Source organism: Podarcis gaigeae (assembly GCF_964106915.1).
Source record: "Podarcis gaigeae genome assembly, chromosome: 14".
Taxonomy (NCBI): domain Eukaryota; kingdom Metazoa; phylum Chordata; class Lepidosauria; order Squamata; family Lacertidae; genus Podarcis; species Podarcis gaigeae.
The window spans coordinates 25,811,462-25,833,410 of NC_139690.1; the positions used below are offsets into that span (position 1 = coordinate 25,811,462).

General features: G+C 42.9%; 1 protein-coding gene across 7 annotated transcripts in view; it reads right to left on the reverse strand.

Annotated features, from left to right (window-relative positions):
- MEGF11 (multiple EGF like domains 11) overlaps positions 1-21,949 on the reverse strand; it is a 333,743-nt gene that overhangs the window by 248,448 nt on the left and 63,346 nt on the right. For all 7 annotated transcript variants that reach the window (XM_083713081.1, XM_083713079.1, XM_083713078.1 and 4 more), the window contains exons 2-3: positions 9,436-9,540; positions 5,764-5,887 (exon numbers count right to left, since the gene is read on the reverse strand). In XM_083713081.1, the coding sequence (XP_083569207.1) occupies positions 5,764-5,879 (116 nt within the window). In that variant the 5' untranslated portion in view covers positions 5,880-5,887; positions 9,436-9,540. The remainder of the gene's footprint in view (positions 1-5,763; positions 5,888-9,435; positions 9,541-21,949) is intronic.

Here is a 21,949-nt window from a genome sequence, read left to right on the forward strand (position 1 = left end):
AACAGGTTGATTGTGATCTAATGGTAGATACCCATGAGGTGGTGGTGGTGGTTGTTAATGTATTTTTATTAAAGATTTTCTTGGTTTACAAAAGTATGTGCAATCTTTCTCTCTCTCTCTTTTCCCCCAAGTAACATTTTTTACAGATCAGTTTCATTTGTTGAGACATTAGGAAGAAAAGGGGGAAAGAGCTGGAGCGGGGAAAGGTGGTTTTGGTAGATTGTAACCTGCATCAGAAGAGGACTTCCCCAAATCAAATCCCGAATGACCTACTTTAATTGTTTTAGGTTCTCCGAGGCACCAAACAATGGTCAACCACCAGCAAAGGTAAGGCTGTCCTGGGTTTTTAAAAAGTTGATACTGAGCTAATTGGTCTAATAACAGATGAAAGCTAGATAGATGCTCACATTGGCCAAAGCTTTTTCAGATCAAGAAATAAGTGAAAGATTATGTCATGGACTGGCTGAGTGCACAGGAGTGGTAGGAGACACCAGCTGGGGAACCCCCAAGGAAACTGCTGGGGAAAGACAGCTCAGAGCCAGGGGACTGGTGGTCGGACGATGAAGAGTGGTAAGAGGGAGAAGACTGGGAGGAGGAAGCTGAAGAGGCAACAGGTTTTAGTGAGCAGGAAGAGGCTGCAGCAGAGAGCAGTCCAGAATCAGAGACAGAAACAGAAGCTTGGAGAGGAGGGAGGCCCGGAGATTGAGATGTGGTAGGCTACTGAAGAAGCCAGGGGGTCTCCGGCTGCTCCTGCGACAAGCCCTTCTCCCTTCTGGTCTTCCATAACAGGCAGAGAAATGAAGTGAGAAGAGCAAAGAGAGACAAGATGAAGGAGCCTTAGGCTCCTAGGGAAGGAACCGGGGGAGGAGCCTTAGGGAGCTGTGGGAAAGCAGGGAACTTCAGTCTTCGCAACTGCCTCATTGGGACAAGACCTCCTGGGAAGTGTTACTGTGATCACCAGCCGTGTGCTGTTTTGGTTCCTTTGAAAAAGAATTAACTTCACTGACACCAGGTGTATTATTGCTGACCTGCCCCTGACTCCGGCTCCTGATGAATTACTTCTCATATCAGCTGCCATAGATTGCTAGAAAGGCCATCTTTAATTTAAATAAATCACTCCATTTTTAAGTACGAAGGACCCTGGTGGGCTATTAAAAACAAGTTCAAAAAACATTTTTTTTGCAACCATGCCTTCAGTCACCTTGCTTTTGGTGAAGTTTGGCATGCCTGCTCCACTGGATCAATGTGTTTTATTTGCGTTAACATAACTTATTGTTATTATGTTTGTTATATTGTACGCCACTCAGGTATTATTTCTTAATGAATAATGAATAATGAATGAATGATAATGAATAATGAATAATAAATACTGAGACATCAGAACCAAAGCAGCAGCCCCCACCCCACCAAAAACAATGTGTGTCCTTAATTTGCAGGCCTGCAGGCTGAAACTGGCCGCCATCCAGTTAAACCAGTATTCATTTTTGGGCTTACTGATGGCTACAAGCTGTGGAAGTGGGGGCTGTGTTGGGGGAGACATCAGGTTCCAAGTATGGACAAGTCACAAACTGCCTTCATGATGTGGAACACTGAAAGAACAGGCAAGTGATTTTCAAAGCTTTGTCTCTGACACGAAGCTTCTGAACCAAGAAAAAAGGAAATCTTGTAAAGAGCAATGGAAAAATGTAAACTGATTGAAGCTTGCCACCATTAATAAAAAAGAAAGAAAGAGGGATGGGGGGGGGGAGTTCTATGCCCTCACATAAAACCATATCAGATATTCTTCCTCCTGGGACTGTTCAGCTTTTACTTGTGTACAAAAAAGGCTAATTAAAAGCACATATTAACATAATGCTGTCGAGGCTTCCCGGCACTTAATTCTGATGATGAAGGCACAAGCCCCGCAAAATGATGGGCACACCAATCAAACACAAGGCTTTTTTATATTAGAAACAGGAAAGAGGTCTCTGGGGCTTGATTTTTCACTTTTGCTCATTTTAAACAGAACCTATTTTAATCCAAGATAATTTGTAGCAGAAATTAACCAGTAATTGAGAACCATAAATTGTGAGTTAAGCAGCGGGTTCTCTGTTTGTTTGTTTGTTCCCTGAAAAACTTTAGCATTGCGTCAACCAATAAAATGGGAGGGGTAGCCAATGCCACAGAAGACAAAATCGGGATTCAGTATGATCTTAACAGGCTGGAGAACTAAGCCAAAAATAATAAAATGACTTTCAACAAGGACAAATGTAAGGGTCTGCACTTAGGCAGGAAGAACCAGTTGCACAAATATGAGATGGGAGACACCTGGATTGCCAGTAGTACATATGAAAAGGATCTAGGAATCTCAGTAGACTACAAGCTTAACATAGGGTAACAGTGTGATGCAGCAGCAAAAAAAGCTAATGCTATTCTAGGCAGCATCAACAGAAGTATAGCGTCCTGATCAAAGGAAGTACCATATTTTTTGCTCTATAAGACTCACTTTTCCCCTCCTAAAAAGTAAGGGGAAATGTGTGTACGTCTTATGGAGCAAATGCAGGCTGCGCAGCTATCCCAGAAGCCATAACAGCAAGAGGGATCACTGCTTTCGCTGTGCAGCGATCCCTCTTGTTGTTCTGGCTTCCGAGATTCAGAATATTTTTTTCTTGTTTTCCTCCTCCAAAAACTAGGTGCGTCTTATGGTCTGGTGCGTCTTATAGAGCGAAAAATACGGTAATAGTCCTGCTCTGTTCCACCTTGCTCAGACCACACCTGGAATACTGTGTCCAAATCTGGGTGCCACCATTTTAAAAGGATATTGACAAGCTGGAGTATCTGCAGAGGAGGCGACCGAGATGATCGAAGGTCTGGAAACCAAGCCTTATGAGGAACGGATAAGGTTGGGTGGCCATGTGTCATGGATGCTTTAGTTGAGATTCCTGCATTGCAGGGGGTTTAACTAGATGACCCTTGGGATCCCTTCCAACTCTACAATTCTAAGGTCCTATTAGTCTAACCTAAGCCCATTGCATGTGGGTTCAGCAAGCACTCAATCATGGGTCTGCTCCATCCTGGGTTTTGAAAGAACATGCAAGAAATCTGCATGTAAGTTGTACACATTTTCCTATACATTTTGGCCATAAAACGCACATTTTTTTCAAAGCTTTTCAAATCTTTTCAATACAGCTCCTCCCTAAAATATGCATTTCAAAGCAAAATTTGTATTTTTGTTCACACAATAGCCTTACACAGCACTTTCCTTACACGCTTTCCTTAGTTTAAGGGGTTGTTGTAAGGATGTAAAACACTGTAGATTATTTTTTAAAAAATCCATATTTAGTAAATCCTATTACTACTTATTAATACAGTGTCTTGCTTTATAAAACAGCAGCCTTTGGGGGAGTTAAGCACGCTGTATCAAGACAGAGTAGGTTTAGAGATCACCTTCAATGCCTGTCAGTCTGTTTCTATTGATTGCTCTGCTGTCAGGGTTCAAAAGTATTACCTTCAGGGTCCTGAAACTCACTTAGTTAAGAGGATTGATATGTACCTGAGCTCTGCAACATGGGGGTCCTAAATGAAGACAATCCAAGGGTTGATGCTTAGTCCGAACCTGCCATTTGCCTGAGAGCAGAAGCTCTTTGGATTCAGAGGCCTTACCATGATAGCCAACACCAGAAATGATCGTGGCCACATTTTAAGCAGGGACAAATCTGTCAATTTCAGTTTTCTCATTTTCCCATTCTTAAGTTCAGTTCTCCACATTTCCACATTTTTATTTTTTTTTGAAGTCCTCAAGAAAATCCGTCAGTGTTTTAGTGAGAATTTCTCCTGATATACACCATTTTTGGCAAGGACTATCTCCCAATACAATGCATTTCTTACTAATATATGCATAGTTTCGCCCTGGGCTTTTTCCCCCCAGCCAGAACTCATCAGAGCTCAGCTCCAGCACCTCTCAGGTGGGTTCCATTGCCATTCTAAGAGAACAAGGTTCATGGTGAGCTTCAGCACCATTTTTCTAGAAAAATACCCTGGGTTCCCCCAATATACACATTTTAATACACCTTATTTGGTTGGAGAATGGCAGTGCAAAATTCAGAGAAATCCAAATGCCAAAGGGTTAAGTACATTGGTTCCCACCTTGTTTCAGGAAGTGCAAGTTAGAGAGTTTCATGCCAAAATGTATTTCTCCCCCACTCCTACTGGAAAACCTGTCTGTGTGCAGGAGTATACCCTACAGTGCTTTGGGCACAGGGCTTTAAGCACCTGGTTTTGTCAGCCAACAAAATGTCAGCCCTAAGAGCTGACCTCTCTTTTGTCTGCGCGGGGCAATGAGATCTCCTGCTGGCAAATATGCCAAAGCGGAACGTATTTAGACTACTCTTTTATTAACATAAACCCCCTCGTCATCTTGATTATTATTTTATGATCCTGTTTGCTCCTCTTGACCTCACCCTAACTCAATCTCTTTGGGCTGATTTATTACCATCTAAGTATCACAGTCATCTTGGCCAGGGCAGCCAATCAATTCTGGTATTTAATTTTTGTTTCTCCTTGATTGGGTCTCTGGGTTGCTGACTCCCTTCACACAAAATCAATACTGTATTCCTGGGCTTGAAATGTACTTTGCTGTGCAACTGCAAACAATACCAAATCGCAGGCTCCATCTCCACCCACGTTTGCCCTCAAAGCCTGTTGTGCTGCGTGATCAACATCCTTAAAAAAAAAATAAAAAAATGCGCGCACACAACACCTTAATAAATCTAAGCATAATGAACTTCAGAATGCCACTAAGAGCTGTTTACGTTACTTAAAGAAGATTCATATTCATTATAGCATAAGGTGAAACACATTTTAAAGAGCCTGTTCTTGGATAAAACAAGCAAGACTGTGCTTAGCTTAAGAGCTTTACGGCAGAAAAGTGGGACCTACGTAGGAAGTTGCTTTATACAGAGTCAGACAAATGGCCCATCTGGTTTGTTGTTGTCTACACTGACTGGCAGCAGCTATCCATGGTTTCAGGCAGAGGTCAATTCCCAGCTCTACCTGGAAATGCTAGGCACTGAAACTGGGACTTTCACGCAAAGCCCTTCCCAAAGCAGAAATTCCAAAGGTGACAAATCACAGTCAGTAGTTTGCCCTACAACATCTAAAGGTTACCCAGCTTTGGGTGAAGAAGATGGATGCCTCATATTCCTGCCCTTTTGGAAGTTATGACCACATGAGCAGCAACCTCAGCTTAACAAGTCAGTAATGTCTGGCACAAGTCATTTCGGGTATTCAGAAATGTTACCTCTTTGTCATGACTGGAACACTTATGTAGCCAGTCTATAGGAGGATAGTTGAAGTCACCCACAATGATAACAGTTCCTTGACTGCATTCCTCATATCAAGATCTCCATGAGCATTTTGACCAGGGGGACAATAGCACAACCGCAGCAGGGGAAATGAGACTCCTCTGAAGGCAGGTAGTGCACACTCAAGAGAGAATTCAAAGTAAACTCCTCCGGGCATGCCTCCAATCTTGAAGCACTGTTCATAAGAGGACACTGTTCTACAATGGAAGATCTGCTCTCAAGGTCCTCCTCAAAAATGAGGTGGATTGTGGCTGAGAAGGGGGTCCTCAACTGTGGGTCTGTGCAATTCTCTGCCCAAGAAAGGTTCAGTGTATCTTGACAGCATTTTTATTCCAGTTTTGTATCAAACTATGTTGAGAACTGCTCTATAAATAAAGTGGTATACAGAGGTTTTTAAATCTGCGAGGGAGCAACATTTTACCTTTCCCAATGGCTGCAAACATTTGGGTCATCTGGATTTAAGGAGATGGTGGTTTTCAGAAGGAGAGACAGGGCAAGGACTTTAAGATTCCACCACAGGAGGAGGCAGAACATCATCGCTGCTTCTAAGCAAAGGAGAGAAAAGCATTAAGACAAACAATTGCTTCCTAGTATCATAATTAACGAGTTATAGATTCTGGTATGTTTTATGCCAGTCTGGTGTAGTAGTTAGAGTGTTGGAGTTGGACCTGGGAGACCTTGGGCCAGTCAACGACTCTCGGCCTAAGAGATGTGCTACCCATCACATCATGAATCAAAGCTTTGAACAAAAGAAAAGAGAAAACTGAAGGCCAAAGCATCTGTTGGCATTAATTTTCTCCATTAGCAATGTGTTCTTTCTGCAATTCCTATGCTTGTTTTTTTTAAAAAAGATTAATTTTTTAAAAAAGATTTCCTTAAAGTGAACCACTGAGGCATTATAATAGCTTACTTCTACACTCACCCAAGACAGAAACCAGCTCTTGCTAATTTTAACGGAGTTTGCAAGTGTCAAGCACAAGGCTGCCAAATCTGCCTCCAAAACATGGCTACTACAGATTATGATTGATTGACAGAAAATCAATTGAATTTTCAAGACTTATTACGGAGTTCAGAGAAGAAATCCATTTGCTTTTGAGGCACCATTTTAGAAAGTTCTCGTTCAACCTAATGCTTTAAGGGCTATGATATACCTGAGAGATAGACTTCAGCTCCCTGCCATTGCAATTAATGATGGCTGTATCTGCCAGTTACAAGTTGCCCTCCATTTCTCATTTCCCCCTATGTTTTAAGTTTAGTTTGTTACATTTCCCCCATTAGCTTGCAATTAAAAAAATATACACTACTTTTTCCTCCTATTATACACATTTTTGTATGCAGTTTTCCCTTATGCAAGTTAAAGTTATATTCACATATATACATGCACTTTATGAACACTTTCCCCTGATATACACATTGTTGGTTGAAGAACTACACTGCAAAATTTCAGAGAAATGCAAATTTTGAACAATGGTGTGGTGCTTGGGGTATTTTTTTGGAAGTGTGAATTAGGTAGGTTCATATCAAAACAAGAACTGGGTTTCTCCCTTTTCTGTAGTCATTCACTCCCTGGGATCTCGATAATGTTCTACATTCACAAAAAACAAATGCCAAACGGCATGGTTGATGGTGGCCCCCAGGGATAGAGTTTCCCTCCTTCTGGATGACAAACCAGAGTCAGAGCCTCACAGGTTTTTGCAGGGGATGTATGCAACCCTTTAGGGTCCTTACACATCTTTGGTGTTTAGGATGCAATGTGGCAGGACCATCCTTAGAGCAATTCCCCTATGAGGAAAGACTGTAGCACTTGGGAATTTTTAGTGCAGAAAAAAAGCGAGGAACAGGTGATATGGCAGAGGTCTATAAAATTATGTGTGGCATGGAGAAAGTGGATAGAGAAGGAAAATTGTCTATATTTATTAGTAGCTTGCATTAAGAGTTTTGCTGCACATTTTTGTAACATCTGTTGTTGTTTTACTTTTGTATACGCTGCTTAGAATTTGGGCTTGCCGATCAGAAGGCTGGTGGTTCAAATCCACACAATGGGGTGAGTTCCTGTGTCTCTGTCCCAGCTCCTGCCTACCTAGCAGTTTGAAAGCACACCAGTGCAAGTAGATAAATAGGTACCACTGTGGCGGGAAAGTAAATGGTGTTTCTGTGTGCTCTAGTTTCCATCATGGTGTTCTGTTGCACCAGAAGTGGTTTAGTCATGCTGGCCACATGACCCGGAAAGCTGTCTGTGGACAAACGCCAGCTCCCTCAGCCTGAAAGCGAGATGAGCACCGCAACCCATAGTTGCCTTTGACTGGACTTAACCGTCCAGGGGTCCTTTACCTTTTTTTTTACCTTTTACAGAAATAGTCTAAATAAATAAATATGTTCACCATAGAAAAGCATTGTATTACTTCAACAAGCCTTCCACAACTTGCGACCCTCCAGATGTCTTAGCCTACAACTCCAATCAGCCAAAGCTAACATAATGTTGAGGTTGATGCAAGTTGGAGTTCAAAACATTTGCAGGGCACCAGGTCAACAAAGGCAGCTGGAGGGGCTAGCCAAAAAATGCAGCAAATCTATGTTTTGACGCCAGATACCATGTCAGCGATGCATAAATGGCACCAAGAAATAACTAAAATAATTAAAACACCTGTTCATGCTTCCCCTCAGTTTTCTTTGTTGAACATGTGGACTGACCAAAGGCCTTTTATTGTTTTTATACCAAAGATCTTCTTACATGGATGCTGATAGGATTTCCATAGTGCAACGTTAGTGGAAACACTACATAATTTGAATATTTCCTTACGGACTCCTGCCATTGCAGGAAAAATAACACAAAACTACATGCTTCCAAGGGAAAAGAGGGCCCTGAACATTTCAATTCTGTTTGGTGAGATTTTATTTCTTCTGTTTCAGATATGGATATGCAACAATCACTCCCAAAGTGATGTCAAGAAACATGGTTGTCTCGAGTTAATGTCAAGTGTAATTATTCCTCATGCTTATAACTGTATAGGAGCTGCCTTGCATGGGGTATGCTAAGTTGATCAGTTATGAAATATTATTAAAATCAATAACAAAGTAAGGCAAAAATGGCCAAGTCTCTCTTTGTCGAGACACTTCAGAAAGCTAAAATCCAGAGCAGCTGCCATTTCAAGCACAAAGCACTTTGTAGCAAGAAGAGGCATGAGCAAAAAAATAAAATAAAATCAATCCGGAGGGAGGGAGGAAAGGAGGGTAACTTAGCAGAAATGTTAAGATGAACACTAAGATTAGTGGGTTAGTGGAGAGAAGGTATTTTCATCTCGTTATAATGAAACTGGCAGTGAATGGCTTGGTGTCAATGAGAAAGCTGAGGTAATAAAGTTAAAAGAGAGAGAAAGGAGGCTTAACCATTTGGAAGTGACCAATGGATAATGGGAACACACAACCCAATCAGCTATAATTAACAAAAACACATCATGTTGTGAAAAAAAATTCCTCAGAACAAGATTTTTCTCTCAGGCACTGCTTCACTCTGGCCTATCCTTTAGCCCAGTTTTGACCTGAAGTGGTCAACCTCTTGTCAGGCTGTTGTCACTTCAGATGGCGGGCTGGGGTTAAAAAGACTTCATACAAAAAGATTCCTTGGATATAGAAAATTAGTATGTCAGGGTTTTCCATGGGCCTCAGCCTAGCCACCTTCCTAAGGTTTACCACCTCAGTGAAAACAAGGCCTTGTTTTCTCCTGAATCACGGCCGAAATCTGATTGTGCCTTAGTTTGTTTCACTTTATTTATTGAAAGGTGTTTTTTTTGGGGGGGGGGGATTTACACTGGGGAAAAACCCAGTCCTTGCTATTGAACTTAAAATATAAAAGACATGACACAAAAGGGAAAGGCTTCACAGAGAAGAAGGGTAACAATAAACAGCGAACTCAGGCACTAGTTCATTGTTATTGTTATTGTTATAGTTATAGTGTTATTGTTAATGACCACCTGAAATGGAAAGATTGTCCACCTGTCAAATATGTCCAAAGTAAGCTCTGTTTATGTTGTTTAACTGAAACAAAACAAAAAGCAAACTAAAAGTTGAATTTGCAAGTTTTTAACAGTCTCACCTCAGTGTGCTGTAAATCCCTTGTGGCTATGAATCCATCAAGTATTCAGAGTTCATTGGCAAGAGAAAGAACCACTCTGCAGGCTTCTCAGACGTCCTTCAGAAACTGCAGAGAGAGAAATACACAGCTGAACAAAGGGAAGGAGAAGAAGTGAATTAAAAAACAGATGTAGATAGATGTCTTGACAGAGGAAATCCCTACTTGCAAATATTTGCTCAAGTAATGCCAGAGTGAAATTGTGCTGGATGTACCAGCGGCCAGATGACCAAAATGAGGATTTTTCAAATGCAAAAGCTAATCAGCATTTCCTATCACATTCAGGTTAAATATTTAAAAAGTGAGGGAGTAAGGAATGAGGAATAAAGCTAGAATAAGGAAGATCAGGAAAGACATTTAGGGCTCTCTCCAAATTGGGGGGGAGGCTGTTGGAGGATATTCTGCAACATGCCATTAATGTAATAATACTGCATTAGTGATGGGTTTATACTGGACTGTCCACACATCATTCTGTTTTATTAGATGTTTTGCCATGCTTTCCCAGTGCTTTTACATTACTGCTGTCTGAGGGGACACTTGCAGGCTGCTGCACAACAAAAGCAGAACAAAAAATGAACCAGAACATTTTATGGTATAAGAAGTTAAAAGATTTCAGCAAGAAATTATGGGACATGCAGCAAATGGAAATGAAGCAGTATGTCTGCCTCAGAACTTTTGCAGGCACAAACAGTGTTGAAATTGAAATAGTGTAGGAACTTCCCAGTACCATCAGAAGCACAAATCATCATGAATGCATACTGAAAGAGACATCTGGAAGAGCCCTATATAGACTGAAGAGTGACTTTAAGGTTCAGGTTGAAAGAAGCAATGGTGAGCCACATTCCCAAATATTTATTTACAGTATTTCAAACCTTATAAACCAACTTTCCGCACAGAACTAGGATATATTAGTTATTGTAGAATGGAGAAGGGGGACTATACGCATAAAGCAAAGAACTGACTGTTTGCGGATCTTTGCAGCCCATCCAAGGACTACAGGATTGCATAGAGGAGTTCCCAGTCCCCACATTCTGTTCTCATTTCAATCCCTTAAGAGATGGGTTAGACTAGACCACATGGCTCTCTCTGAAAATCAACCAGTAACTTTCTAGCCTCCTAGACCTTTGGCTAATTAAATAATAAATGGCCTTTTAAACTGCGGGGCAGTATTGGTTTTTTTACTATGTTATGCATTTAATTTTTTTATATTGTAAACTGCTCTGTAATCCTCAGATGAAGGAGGGTATAGAAAGTTAATAGATAGTGTGTATTTCTCCTAATATTTGTATGCAATTTTCCCTAATATGCACAGGGTTGCAAAACCATTTTGCCCAGCACATAACACATTTTTGTATGTTGTCTTCACTAATATATACGTTCATATGAACACTTTACCCCCAGTCTATGCATTTTTGTACTTGGTTAGAGAACTGCACTGCAAAATTTGGAGATGTGTGAATTTCAGAAGATGGCTGCATTTTGGTACGTGTGTTTTTTCAGAAGGCACAAGTCAGTTGATTTGTCTTTGAATGTGAACCGAGTTAAATTTCTCCCTTGTCACATCATATGTCAGGGCTGCTCTCTTGCACGTTCCAACAATAACTCAACTGCACAACAATATCTGGTTAGTCCTTTCCCTATTCCATCAGCACAACCCATACACTGCTAAGTGACTTTAACTTAGAGCTCATCCATACCTCTATTTGTCCCATGCCTGGACATCACAGATCTGAGCAGTTTTGTCTTTGCCCTACTGCCTTCCCTTGGAAAACCTTCTCTTTGGCAATAAATCAGAACAAATGGCAATCCTTAGAAAACCTATATGCTGTTTGCTCCGATTCAGTGCTAAACCATCGGTTTTCCTGGGGGGAAGCAGAGGAGCAAACAAAGTATGGACAAGCCCTTAGTTTCACTGAGTTGTATCCAATGTAGTACAGTATACTAAGAAATTTGGAAGCTAAAGAACAGGGAATACACATGATAAATAAATAGTTAAATAAATATTTAAAAGTAGTTACTTGTTTTAAAGCCACAGGTAGGCAAGAAAAGGAAGTGAATTAAAACCCAACTTTTGGCTGCTGATCCACAGCAGTCCCTGCGTTCAGATGCTTGCATGATTCAGTAGGAGATGCATATTTCTACTTATCCCAAAAATGTCAAAGGATACTGGGGGAATATGTAAGTCTGGAGGGTGTGCGAGTAGACACTGCATTAAAGAAGTACAAATTAATATTTTTCTTCCCTGACTTTTAATGCTAATGAATTCATTCAACTCTTCAAGAGGAACTCCCAAGATCGTAATTTAAATCAGATCAAGATTTCTGGACATTAAGCACTAAATTCCCAAAGACATTTTATGAAAATGGATCAGGAATGTGAGTTTCTTTCGGATGGAGTGGGAGACATAATCCTCCTCCTTGCCCAATTTCAAAGAAATTGCTGCTGGAGAAACAGAGTACAGGTGCACCGAGTTGTCCGTGGAGGAAAGAATACATTAAAACCAAACTTAAGCTCAAAGACTAATGAACAAGAAAACCACAGAGTTGTGCAAGAGAGTCTTAAATACTCATCCTCTCTCAAGGTTTCTGTATATGAGATAATGAACCGCCGAATCACAGCATAGCTTACTGCTCACTAATGACCTCTTTCCTCAACCAGAGGCTGGGAGGGTTTCCTACAGCAACCCAGGGCTGTCTTTGAACTTTCACTTTAACCCCATTTACTCAAAACAACATTATTGTGAACTGGCTCTCTTCAAAAGGGAGACAAGCTGGATTCTGTTATTATGAGACTACTAAGATGAGTGAGTCGTGATTAGAAGCATCAAAACCAATCAAAACAAACAAGTGGGAGCACACATATTTTGCACGTATATTGTTTGATCAGAATTTTTTATATGAGCGCTAAATAGGGGAAAATTTATTTTTTAAAAAAAAAATGAACGTGCTGAGAAAACCAGAAGTGCTTGATACTGGAAAAATTATTCTGCAGGGGTAGCATGGGAAAGGAGATGGAAGCAGACCGTCCCCAATGACACTCACGGAAAAGCACACAGAAGTCAGTCCACGAACTATTTCAAGACCAGTTCAGAAGAGGGACAACTTTTTCTTCGGATTTGTTGCGGATTGAAATTTGTCACAATTCAGCAGGCTTTCCCATAGAAAGCAGAGGAACAACAAAAAAAACCAGCTTTCTCAGACCCATGATAACAGAGCGATACAAAATACTAGAAATCGCAGGACAAACGAAAGTGTGGATGGGCCAACGAGGGCATTTTTGCACCTACTTTTAAGTCTGTGGGATAAGTTATAATACTATTTAAATTCCCTCCTGTGCAACCTTCTACGGGCCACATGCTATCAGCAGGTGGGACCAGCAGCAGACTTGGGCTTAGCAATTAATGCTAATTTTACCTTTTACAGTAGGGTTGTTTACACTCACGCACACACACACACACACACACACACACACACCCCTAGGCAAGCAGGAAGCATTATCAGAGTTCAAGGACACATTCCAGCCAAGCACAAGCACTCAAGGAGGGTGCAAAGCAGGGCTGATGAGGGGCATGCCATGGAGAGCAGGTGGTGTGGCCAGAGAGGTATGGCCTAGGGAGAGTCCTGAGGGCCTGTCAGGAGTCCAGGTTCCCAGCTTGATAAAACAGTAAGCGTAGGTAATTAAAAAGGAGGATTTATTGCAAAAACAAACAAATAGCTCCGGACAGCTCTAACAAAGCCTCCGGCATCATTACTCAAGATGACCCTTCTGAAGATTCCTTCCAGTGTCAACAGAATATATTTATTGAACCAACGTCCCTTGCATCTCTTGTTTTGCTTCCTATCTAGAAGCCCTCCCATTCACTGACTCCTCGGACTTATTGGATTAGCTCCAGCCTCTTCCTTTTCTGATGAACTGTCTCCTAGTCTATTCACACCTATTTGAGCTTGCGGTGAGCTTTGGCTGTGTTCTAGCCTGCTCTTAGCTACTGTCCTATCAGCCCGCCCGTCAAGGTCAGGAAGAGCCAAATTCTGCAGCTGCTGGCTCTCCCCTGCCTAACATCAAAGCCTCCCTGTTCCTGGCTGCTTTCTGCATTTGGCTGCAAACCTTCGCTTGGAGTTGGCTCATTCCTGACAGGGATAGACACAGAGTCCTGGAGGGCCTGAGGGTCTCTATACCTGATTAGGCAAGCCACTGATGAAAGCTCCGGTGTTGAATTGGCTCCAGTTGTTACCTCTGGATCACACTGAAGCTTTTGAATTTTGACATTCATTGTCAACACCTTCTGGCGGTCTCCCCTTTCCAAGAACCAGCCTTTAATTTCCATAAGCTACTCCATGGATGCAATGACAAATAGAAACACAACTGGATCCGACACCTATTACAATTTAATTTTGCATAATTTCACTCATCTTTCATCTCCGGTAACGTCTAACTCATTTATTATCCATTGTTTCTCCTAAAGGCGGGGCTTCTTTCCAGGAAATTATTAGCAAAAGCACCTAGTTTTCCAGTAACAGGGCAGGGTGACAACAATCCATCAGAAAAATTGGTGGGCAAGTTCCTTTGAATTAATATGTCAAAAACATCAAGAAGCAGTCAGAGGAGTGAGAGACGCAGACTGACCTAAACCATTCCCAGTGAATGCTGAACCCTGAGCCTTTGTTTTGCAGCTGGATCACTGAGATCATCCAGAGGAGTGCTGTTACTTGTATCCCATGTTACAGAGGACCTACTGGCTTTCACTAGAAGATGGGCATTTAGTGCTGCAGAAATTCAGCAGGCATCCTCCCTTGTTATTTCTGCCATCGGATGCTGCAGGCTGCTTAAGTAATCTTACTATATTTATAGTATTGAAATATAGATTTTTGTATGTTGTTAGATTTTGGGTGTACTAGGTCATTATGCAATTGTTACTATGTCATTGCTCTGCTATGTTATCATGTAATTGTTTTGTAGTGTTTGTTTGAAATGCATTCTTGTTTCTTTGTTTTAAGCCGCTTTGAGAGTGTGTGTGTGTGTGTGTGTGTGTGTGTGTGTGTGTGGAAAGGGTAAAGGGACCCCTGACCATTAGGTCCAGTCATGGCCGACTCTGGGGTTGCGGCGCTCATCTTGCTTTATTGGCTGAGGGAGCCGGCGTACAGCTTCCGGGTCATGTGGCCAGCATGGCTAAGCAGCTTCTGGCAAACCAGAGCAGCGTACGGAAATGCCGTTTACCTTCCCACTGGAGCGGTACCTATTTATCTACTTGCACTGTGACGTGCTTTCAAACTGCTAGGTTGGCAGGAGCAGGGACCGAGCAATGGAAGCTCACCCCGTCGCAGGGATTCGAACCGCCGACCTTCTGATTGGCAAGCCCTAGGCTCTGTGGTTTAACCCACAGCGCCACCTGCGAGTGAATCCTTGCTAGCTGCTGACTTTGGGGTGTCTCTTGGAGACCTTTTCATAAGGACAGGACAATTCACTTGTTTAGTTTTTATTCTTTGGATCAGACACTCAGTTTGAATCATTTCCTACCATTTCTATGAGGCCATAGCTCTGTGGTGGAGCACATGTTGTGCATGCAGAAGATCCCAAGTTTGACCCCCAGCGGCATCTCCAGGTAGGGCTAGGAGAGACCCCCGCCTAAAACCTTGAAGAGCCACTGCCAGTCAGTGTAGACAATACTGAACTAGAGGGAACAATGCTCTGACTCAGCATAAGGCAGCTTCATGTGTTCCTATGCGGTCTGATATTTTATTGTATACACTCTGCTCTGCACCACTGTGTTCTATTGTATGAACTGGTGGTATATAACCTGGCATCCCTAATGTGATGTTCATAGATACCCCTGTGCCCTCTGGTGCCTGTCAAGGGCTCCTGCCCTTCCTATTTACTTAGGTTGAGGGTTATGGTTTTGTGCCTGTGGTTATTTTGTTGAGGGGATGCCTGTTTTTAGGGCGTGTTGCCTGTTCATTTTGTTTTTTTTAAAAAAAATCTGTGCTGCTTTGTGGGTATGTAAAAGTGTTTTGCTTATTTTCTGTAGGAGTGGGGAGTGTCTTAGAAATGTCCAGTTTTCTTCTGTGAAATGGGAAAGTGCCCAGGGGGAAATAACCCGTACAATTTTCCAAAATGCCCCCTTGCTGCAGCATCTCTCTGAGGCATTGTGGGAAATCCCTAAGGGAACTCCCAGGTACTTTTCAAAGGGAAGCACAGATCACAGAGTGATAATTCTACTGCTGGTCCCTGACCTCTTCTGAAGGAGAAATACATCCAATATTCTGCTGAATGTGAATTATATTAATCAAATATGTTCCCATTTCCCTCACAAGGAGTTCTAACCTTAAAAATAAACCAGAGCAGTTAGCAGCAAGTCAGCTGGCACAAAAATCAGCCTGGTCCAATCTAAAACAAGACAGGTTGCCACCCTACTGGTTTTATTATTTCTGGATTTATGATCTCAGTGCTTCCGTTGGCGCTGCGTTTTCAAACTGCCAGCAGGCCTTCTCCCCCAAGGCAGTACGTTTTAATCCCCCATATGCCCCCCCTGCCAGCTCCCCAAAGCACCTCCCTGCCTGAAAAAAGCTTGGCATAAAACCATCTTTACAACTGCCCTGCAGATATCTTTCAAAAGCAAACAGCCGCACAGCATGGGATTCATTCCAGGTGACTTCCAATTCCCGGTGGGTGTGTTCAGATTTAATTACGGTGGTCCGTGGAGGGTTCAGGAGCCGTCTGTAGGCTCAGAGTGACAACTCTTAGCATCTGCTAGGCCTCCTGGGACACCATCTGTGTTGTGCAGAAAGAGGGTCAAGAACTTATAAATACGACTGCTTCTTCCCCTTGACTTGACAACGTTTTTGCCCATATTTTTTAGGAAACGGTTTATAAGTGGCAAGGGCATTCCTGGATCCATAGAATGGCACAAATTTAGATTTTTTAAAATTGTATAAACTAACCTATACATACAGGTACGAATTTACGACCTCTCAGAGGGAAAGTCACTCTGTAAGTAAATAAAAGCAAACAATTAAGAAATAGGATGGGGAAGAGGGAGATGAACAGGGCCCTGTTGCAAAACAAATCAAAACTGTTGGACCAGACACTAACATTAGCCCTGCTAGGTGGAATATCAGCAGATCTCAGTAGCAAGAAGGTCTCCAGACTTATTAGCCTTCAAAACAAGGTAGAACTTGATTTGACTTCCTCGAATGCCATTCCTATACCGCCATTACAGGTGCAAGTGGGGTGGTCCTTCCTTCCCACCACCACCACCCTCCAAGTTTCATTTCTCTCCTAAGAGATTCCCTGCACACCCAATAGCTGCAGGCTTGAACTGCGCTTTCCCCTTGACATGCTACTTTCCTACACAAAGTGAATCTTCCCTTCTATTGGTGTTCCAATTGCCTGATGGTGGGCAGCTTAATGTGTGAACCGGCACCATTTAAAAGTTGTCTTGAGGGAATCATTCATTATGCAATATAAACACTCGGTGCTAAAAACCATTGTTTTATGCAGGACTAGACTACAACTCCCATCATCCCTGCCTACTGGGCCATGCAGGTTCTGCTTTGGTGCCTCTCATTGGCATCTGGGTTGGCCACTGTGAGAACAGGATGCTGGACTAAATGGCCCCCTTTGATCTGATCCATCAGAATCTTCTTATGTTCTTATGCTGGCTGGGACTGATGGGAGTTGTAACCCCACGACATTAGAGAGCATCATATTGGCTGCCCCTGGTTTACTTTGGCATCACAGCATGGCCCTGATAGCTGAATGGTGTGGACTGCCCAGATGACAGAACCACTTTATGGAAAACTTTGACCAGGGGGACAGTAGGAAATATGATTGATCAGGGAGGCAGTGTGCAAGATCTTCTGAATAAGACTGCAATTCTACAGAGGCTTAAAGGGACTCCTGACCATTAGGTCCAGTCATGACTGACTCTGGGGTTGCGGCGCTCATCTCGCTTTATTGGCCAAGGGAGCCAGCTTCCGGGTCATGTGGCCAGCATGACTAAGCCGCTTCTGGCGAACCAGAGCAGTGCACGGAAACGCCGTTTACCTTCCCGCTGGAGTGGTACCTATTTATCTATTTGCACTTTGAGGTGCTTTCGAACTGCTAGGTTGGCAGGAGCAGGGACCGAGCAACGGGAGCTCACCCCATCGCGGGGATTCGAACCACCGACCTTCTGATCGGCAAGTCCTAGGCTTGGTGGTTTAACCCACAGCGCCACCCGTGTCCCCTACAGAGGCTTATCTAGTTGTGAAAACCATCTTCACTTCCATGCAAACATTCATGGGGCAGACAGAACAAGATTTTAAAAATTAATATTGTTCTCAGCCCTCCCTCTTCTGTCTGGGCTTTGGAGAAATTCCTCTCTGCTGCACTGCCTTAGAAAAGGGTCGTTCCTTCTGCCAAGCTGAAAAAGCAACCAGGGTCATATGCCAAGCCTGTGCTTTATCATCCGCCCAGCTCTCGTCCATAAAACACACTAAAGACTAACTGTCCTCCTTCAAGAGAAAGAAACATTCGTTACAAAAGGGAAAGGGAAAGAAGCAACCTCTGGGCACTTTCCCTTCAGTTCGCCCCTCGCATCAATAATGGCCCTAAGAAGGAAAATGGAAATGAAACTGTGAAGAGATGCAGCTTGGATTTTCTCTAGGTTTCTGTTGGTTTGGGTGCAGGAGGATTGCTTTGAAAAAAGTCAAGGGCCAGAAAGCACAGCAGGATACTCAGGGTTTGTGCATGTGTGTGTTTGTGTATGTGTGCAGTTGTGTATGTGTACGTACACACATACATATTAACTTTTGATCATGTTCCCAGACCATAAAGCAGCCTCCTCCAGCCTGATGTATTTATTTCATTTAAGGCATTTCTATACCATGTAGTCATTCACATTTCTAAGTGTTGTTCATAGAAACAAACCAAACAAACTATATAACAATAAAACAAATTACTGTGAAACCAAACACTACCTTGAAGTGCCTACCACTTACCTCCAGGTGTTTTCGACTACAAACTCCCATCATCCTTGACCACTAGCCATGCTGGCTGGAGCTGATGGGAGATGGAGTCAAACAACAGCTGGAGGGTGCCACGTTAGCTATAACTACTCGGGGGGGGGGGGGAGGTTGATTCTGGAATGGATGGACTTTTAGTCTGACCCAGAAAAATAAAAATACATTTTTCCATCTCTTTCTATATCGCTGGGTGGGGGAACCTGTGGCTCTCTAGATGCCCATGGTCCAGTGGCCAGGGATGATGGCAGAAAAGGCTGGAAAGTCACAGGTTGCCCACCTATGTTCTACACATTCCAAAAGGATATCTGGAAGGATCTGACAGGCTGTTGGCTTGGATAATCAGCATGCAATAGTTGTATTTACAAGAAGATTTATTGATACAGTCATTAACCTCAGAGCCGCACACAGTAGCGATCATCCATCAAGATGAAGTTGAGGCATCTCAGCTCAAATTGCGCCTCCAACAGGAAATCATCATCATCATCATCATCATCATTATTTATTATTTATACCTCGCCCATCTGGCTGGGTTTCCTCAGCCACTCTGGGTAGCTTCCAACAGAATATTAAAATACAATAGTCTATTAAACATCAAAAGCTTCCCTAAACAGGGCTGCCTTCAGATGTCTTCTAAAAGTCTGGTAGTTGTTTTTCTCTTTGACATCTGGTGGAAGGGCATTCCACAAGGCGGGTGCCACTACTGAGAAGGCCCCCTGCCTGGTTCCCTGTAACTTGGCTTCTCACACCGAGGGAACCACTAGAAGGCCCTCGGCGCTGGAACTCAGTGTCCGGGTACAATGATGGGGATGGAGACGCTCCTTCAGGTATACTGGACTGAGGCCAGTTAGGGCTTTAAAGGTCAGCACCAACACTCTGAATTGTGCTCGGAAATGTACTGGGAGCCAGTGTAGGTCTTTCAAGACCGATGTTATGTGGTCTCAGTGGCCGCTCCCAGTCACCAGTGTAGGTGCCAAATTCTGGATTAATTGTAGTTTCCAGGCCGCCTTCAAAGGTAGCCCCACATAGAGTGCATTGCAGTAGTCCAAGGAAACACAAAAACGCCCACCCTCTTCTTCTTTGATTGATGCCTTTCCTTGAACTTTCTTCTGTGAGCCTTGGGACTCTTGGGGTCACATCCCACCTCTTCCTTTGGCGAAGAATTCCCCCTTCCCTGTGAGGTGACTAATGGCTGCTCCTCAGAGAACTAGCCTCTGTCCAGCCCACTCTCGCTGTACTGATAATGTGCAGTCTCTCCTCCTTCTGAGAAGGGGGTGTGTGTAGCCCACTGCCTTTGGCTGGCTGAGAAAGAGGCAAGTCTCTTTCTTCCTCTTCTGACTGACTATCCCTCCACTCAGACTGCTCATCTTAACTGTCGGAAGTCATATCCATGACAATATCAGAGTCATCCCAACAAGGAAATGGCGTGTCCCCGTTTTTTAGAATGTTTTTGCATCACTCCTCTTGAATTATACAAAGCATCTTGCAACTGGGAAGTGGCAGACTTTGTGCTTTCTTTTTCTCTTTTTCTTTTTTTGACTTTGTGCTTTCTTAGAATACTGAGGTCCACCAACTGGAGGCATGTGTGAAAGACTTGCAATTCACATGAAAGGACTTGGTGCTTTTGAGCAGTTTCTGTGCAGAGAGATCTTGTTTTGAATGTGAGTACTGAGCTGAGCTCTTAGTGCTTCCTCACACAAAAATCCATTCCTGTTTACCTCAAGCCCTCTTCATTTCAGCAGGCTCCAAACATGAAAGTTCTCTGCAATGATTCAGAGAAATCTGAATGCAATATTCCCCCCAAGCTGTTTCCTGTGGGGATGGAGGGTGGAAAGCGCAAGTAAATAAGCTGGGGGCAAATTGGCTTTCTCAATTATGCCAGTCAGAAGCAAACTGATCATTAGTCCATTTCAGATTTGCCAACTTTGCCCTGAGGCACACTTGAAAAATACTTTCTGGGTGCTACAAGTGTACTGTAGCTATATAAGAGCACAGGTGGTTCAAAGAAGATAGGCTCAAAAGGACAGAAACTGAAGACTGCCTCAACAGAAACCCAGTAAGTAGCTAGATTGCTTTCCATAGGTCTCCAAGTGATTGTGACCTGTAACCTGAAGATGGTCTTTTTTCACTTCCAGTATTAATAAGGCTGAATGATGAAGTTATTTTGTGAACTGAAGTTGATTGGTTGGTTGAATTCCTGCTGCAATTCCCCAATCAGAAAAAGTTACAACATTGGGGGCTTTTTAGTTTAGAGAAAAGGTGAATAATAGATGCATGGCATAGAGAAAGTGTACAGAGTTTTTTCTCTTTCTCTCATAACATTAGAACTCAAAGGCAACTGATGAAGCTGGATGTTGGAAGATTCTGGACAGAACAAAAAAATATAATCATAGAATTGTAGAGTTGGAAGCGATTGCAAGGGTCATGTAGTCCAAGCCCCTGCAATGCAGGAATCTCAGCTAAAGCAGCCATGGCAGATGACCATCCAACCTCTGCTTAAAAACCTTCAATGAAGGAGAAATCCACAACCTCCAAGGGAAACTGTACCAGCATGAGTTTGACCAAACTGCGGGAGGCAGTGGAAGACAGGAGTGCCTGGCGTGCTCTGGTCCATGGGGTCACGAAGAGTCAGACACAACTAAACGACTAAACAACAACAACAGTAGCTTGGACAGTGATGGGGGAAAGCCCCAGAAAGCTTCCATTTGCAAAGCAACTGCAAAAGACCCAGAGCCCAATGTTGGTACAGAATCTAGCATCTTAGATTTTATTTTTAATGATAAGCTCTGGCTGCAAAGACAGACTGCTAAGTGTGCCTGCTTTGGAATACCTGGCAGAGCTTGGAGAGGCATTGATTTCAATGGCTCTACCCCGAACAGGGCTAACACTGGAAACCAGCCATTGTTAGCCCAAGCGGCTGGATAAAACTGCTCTTCCTTCTGCCATCCTGAGGCTGCGAAGCCAGTGCCCTGTTGCCCATTTACCTCTCAACTTTGCATGATAAATCTCTCCCCTGCTTTCCAAGAAGCGAAGTCAAGCAGAAAGCAGGGTAATCAGTGACAGATGGAAAATTGGAGATCAAGTGGTAGGTAAAGAGGAGCAAAATACCTTTGCCTTGCAGTTTAAATAGATGTTTTGGGTAGCTTCCCCCCCCCCCCCGTTAATACCATGAAGAGGGCGCAAATTCAGTGTCACGGAACGGCACAGTTAATTAGACACACACACTTTCAAAATGCAGCTTTTTTTGTTCGTAAGTAAAGCAATTAAGGCAGGGAGTGGGGGAAAGAGAATAGCATTTGTAATTATGCTATTGATCTTATACCCTTTCCTACTTCACTATGAAAACATTCTTCACACGTGATAAAGAAGAATCATCATTAATGTCTCTTACAACGCTTCAGGGTTTTGTGTGTCTAACAGTTTTCCCATTCTGCTTCCTTCTCAATCCCCTCTTCCTCCCTAAGCTCTCACTGAGAACTTTC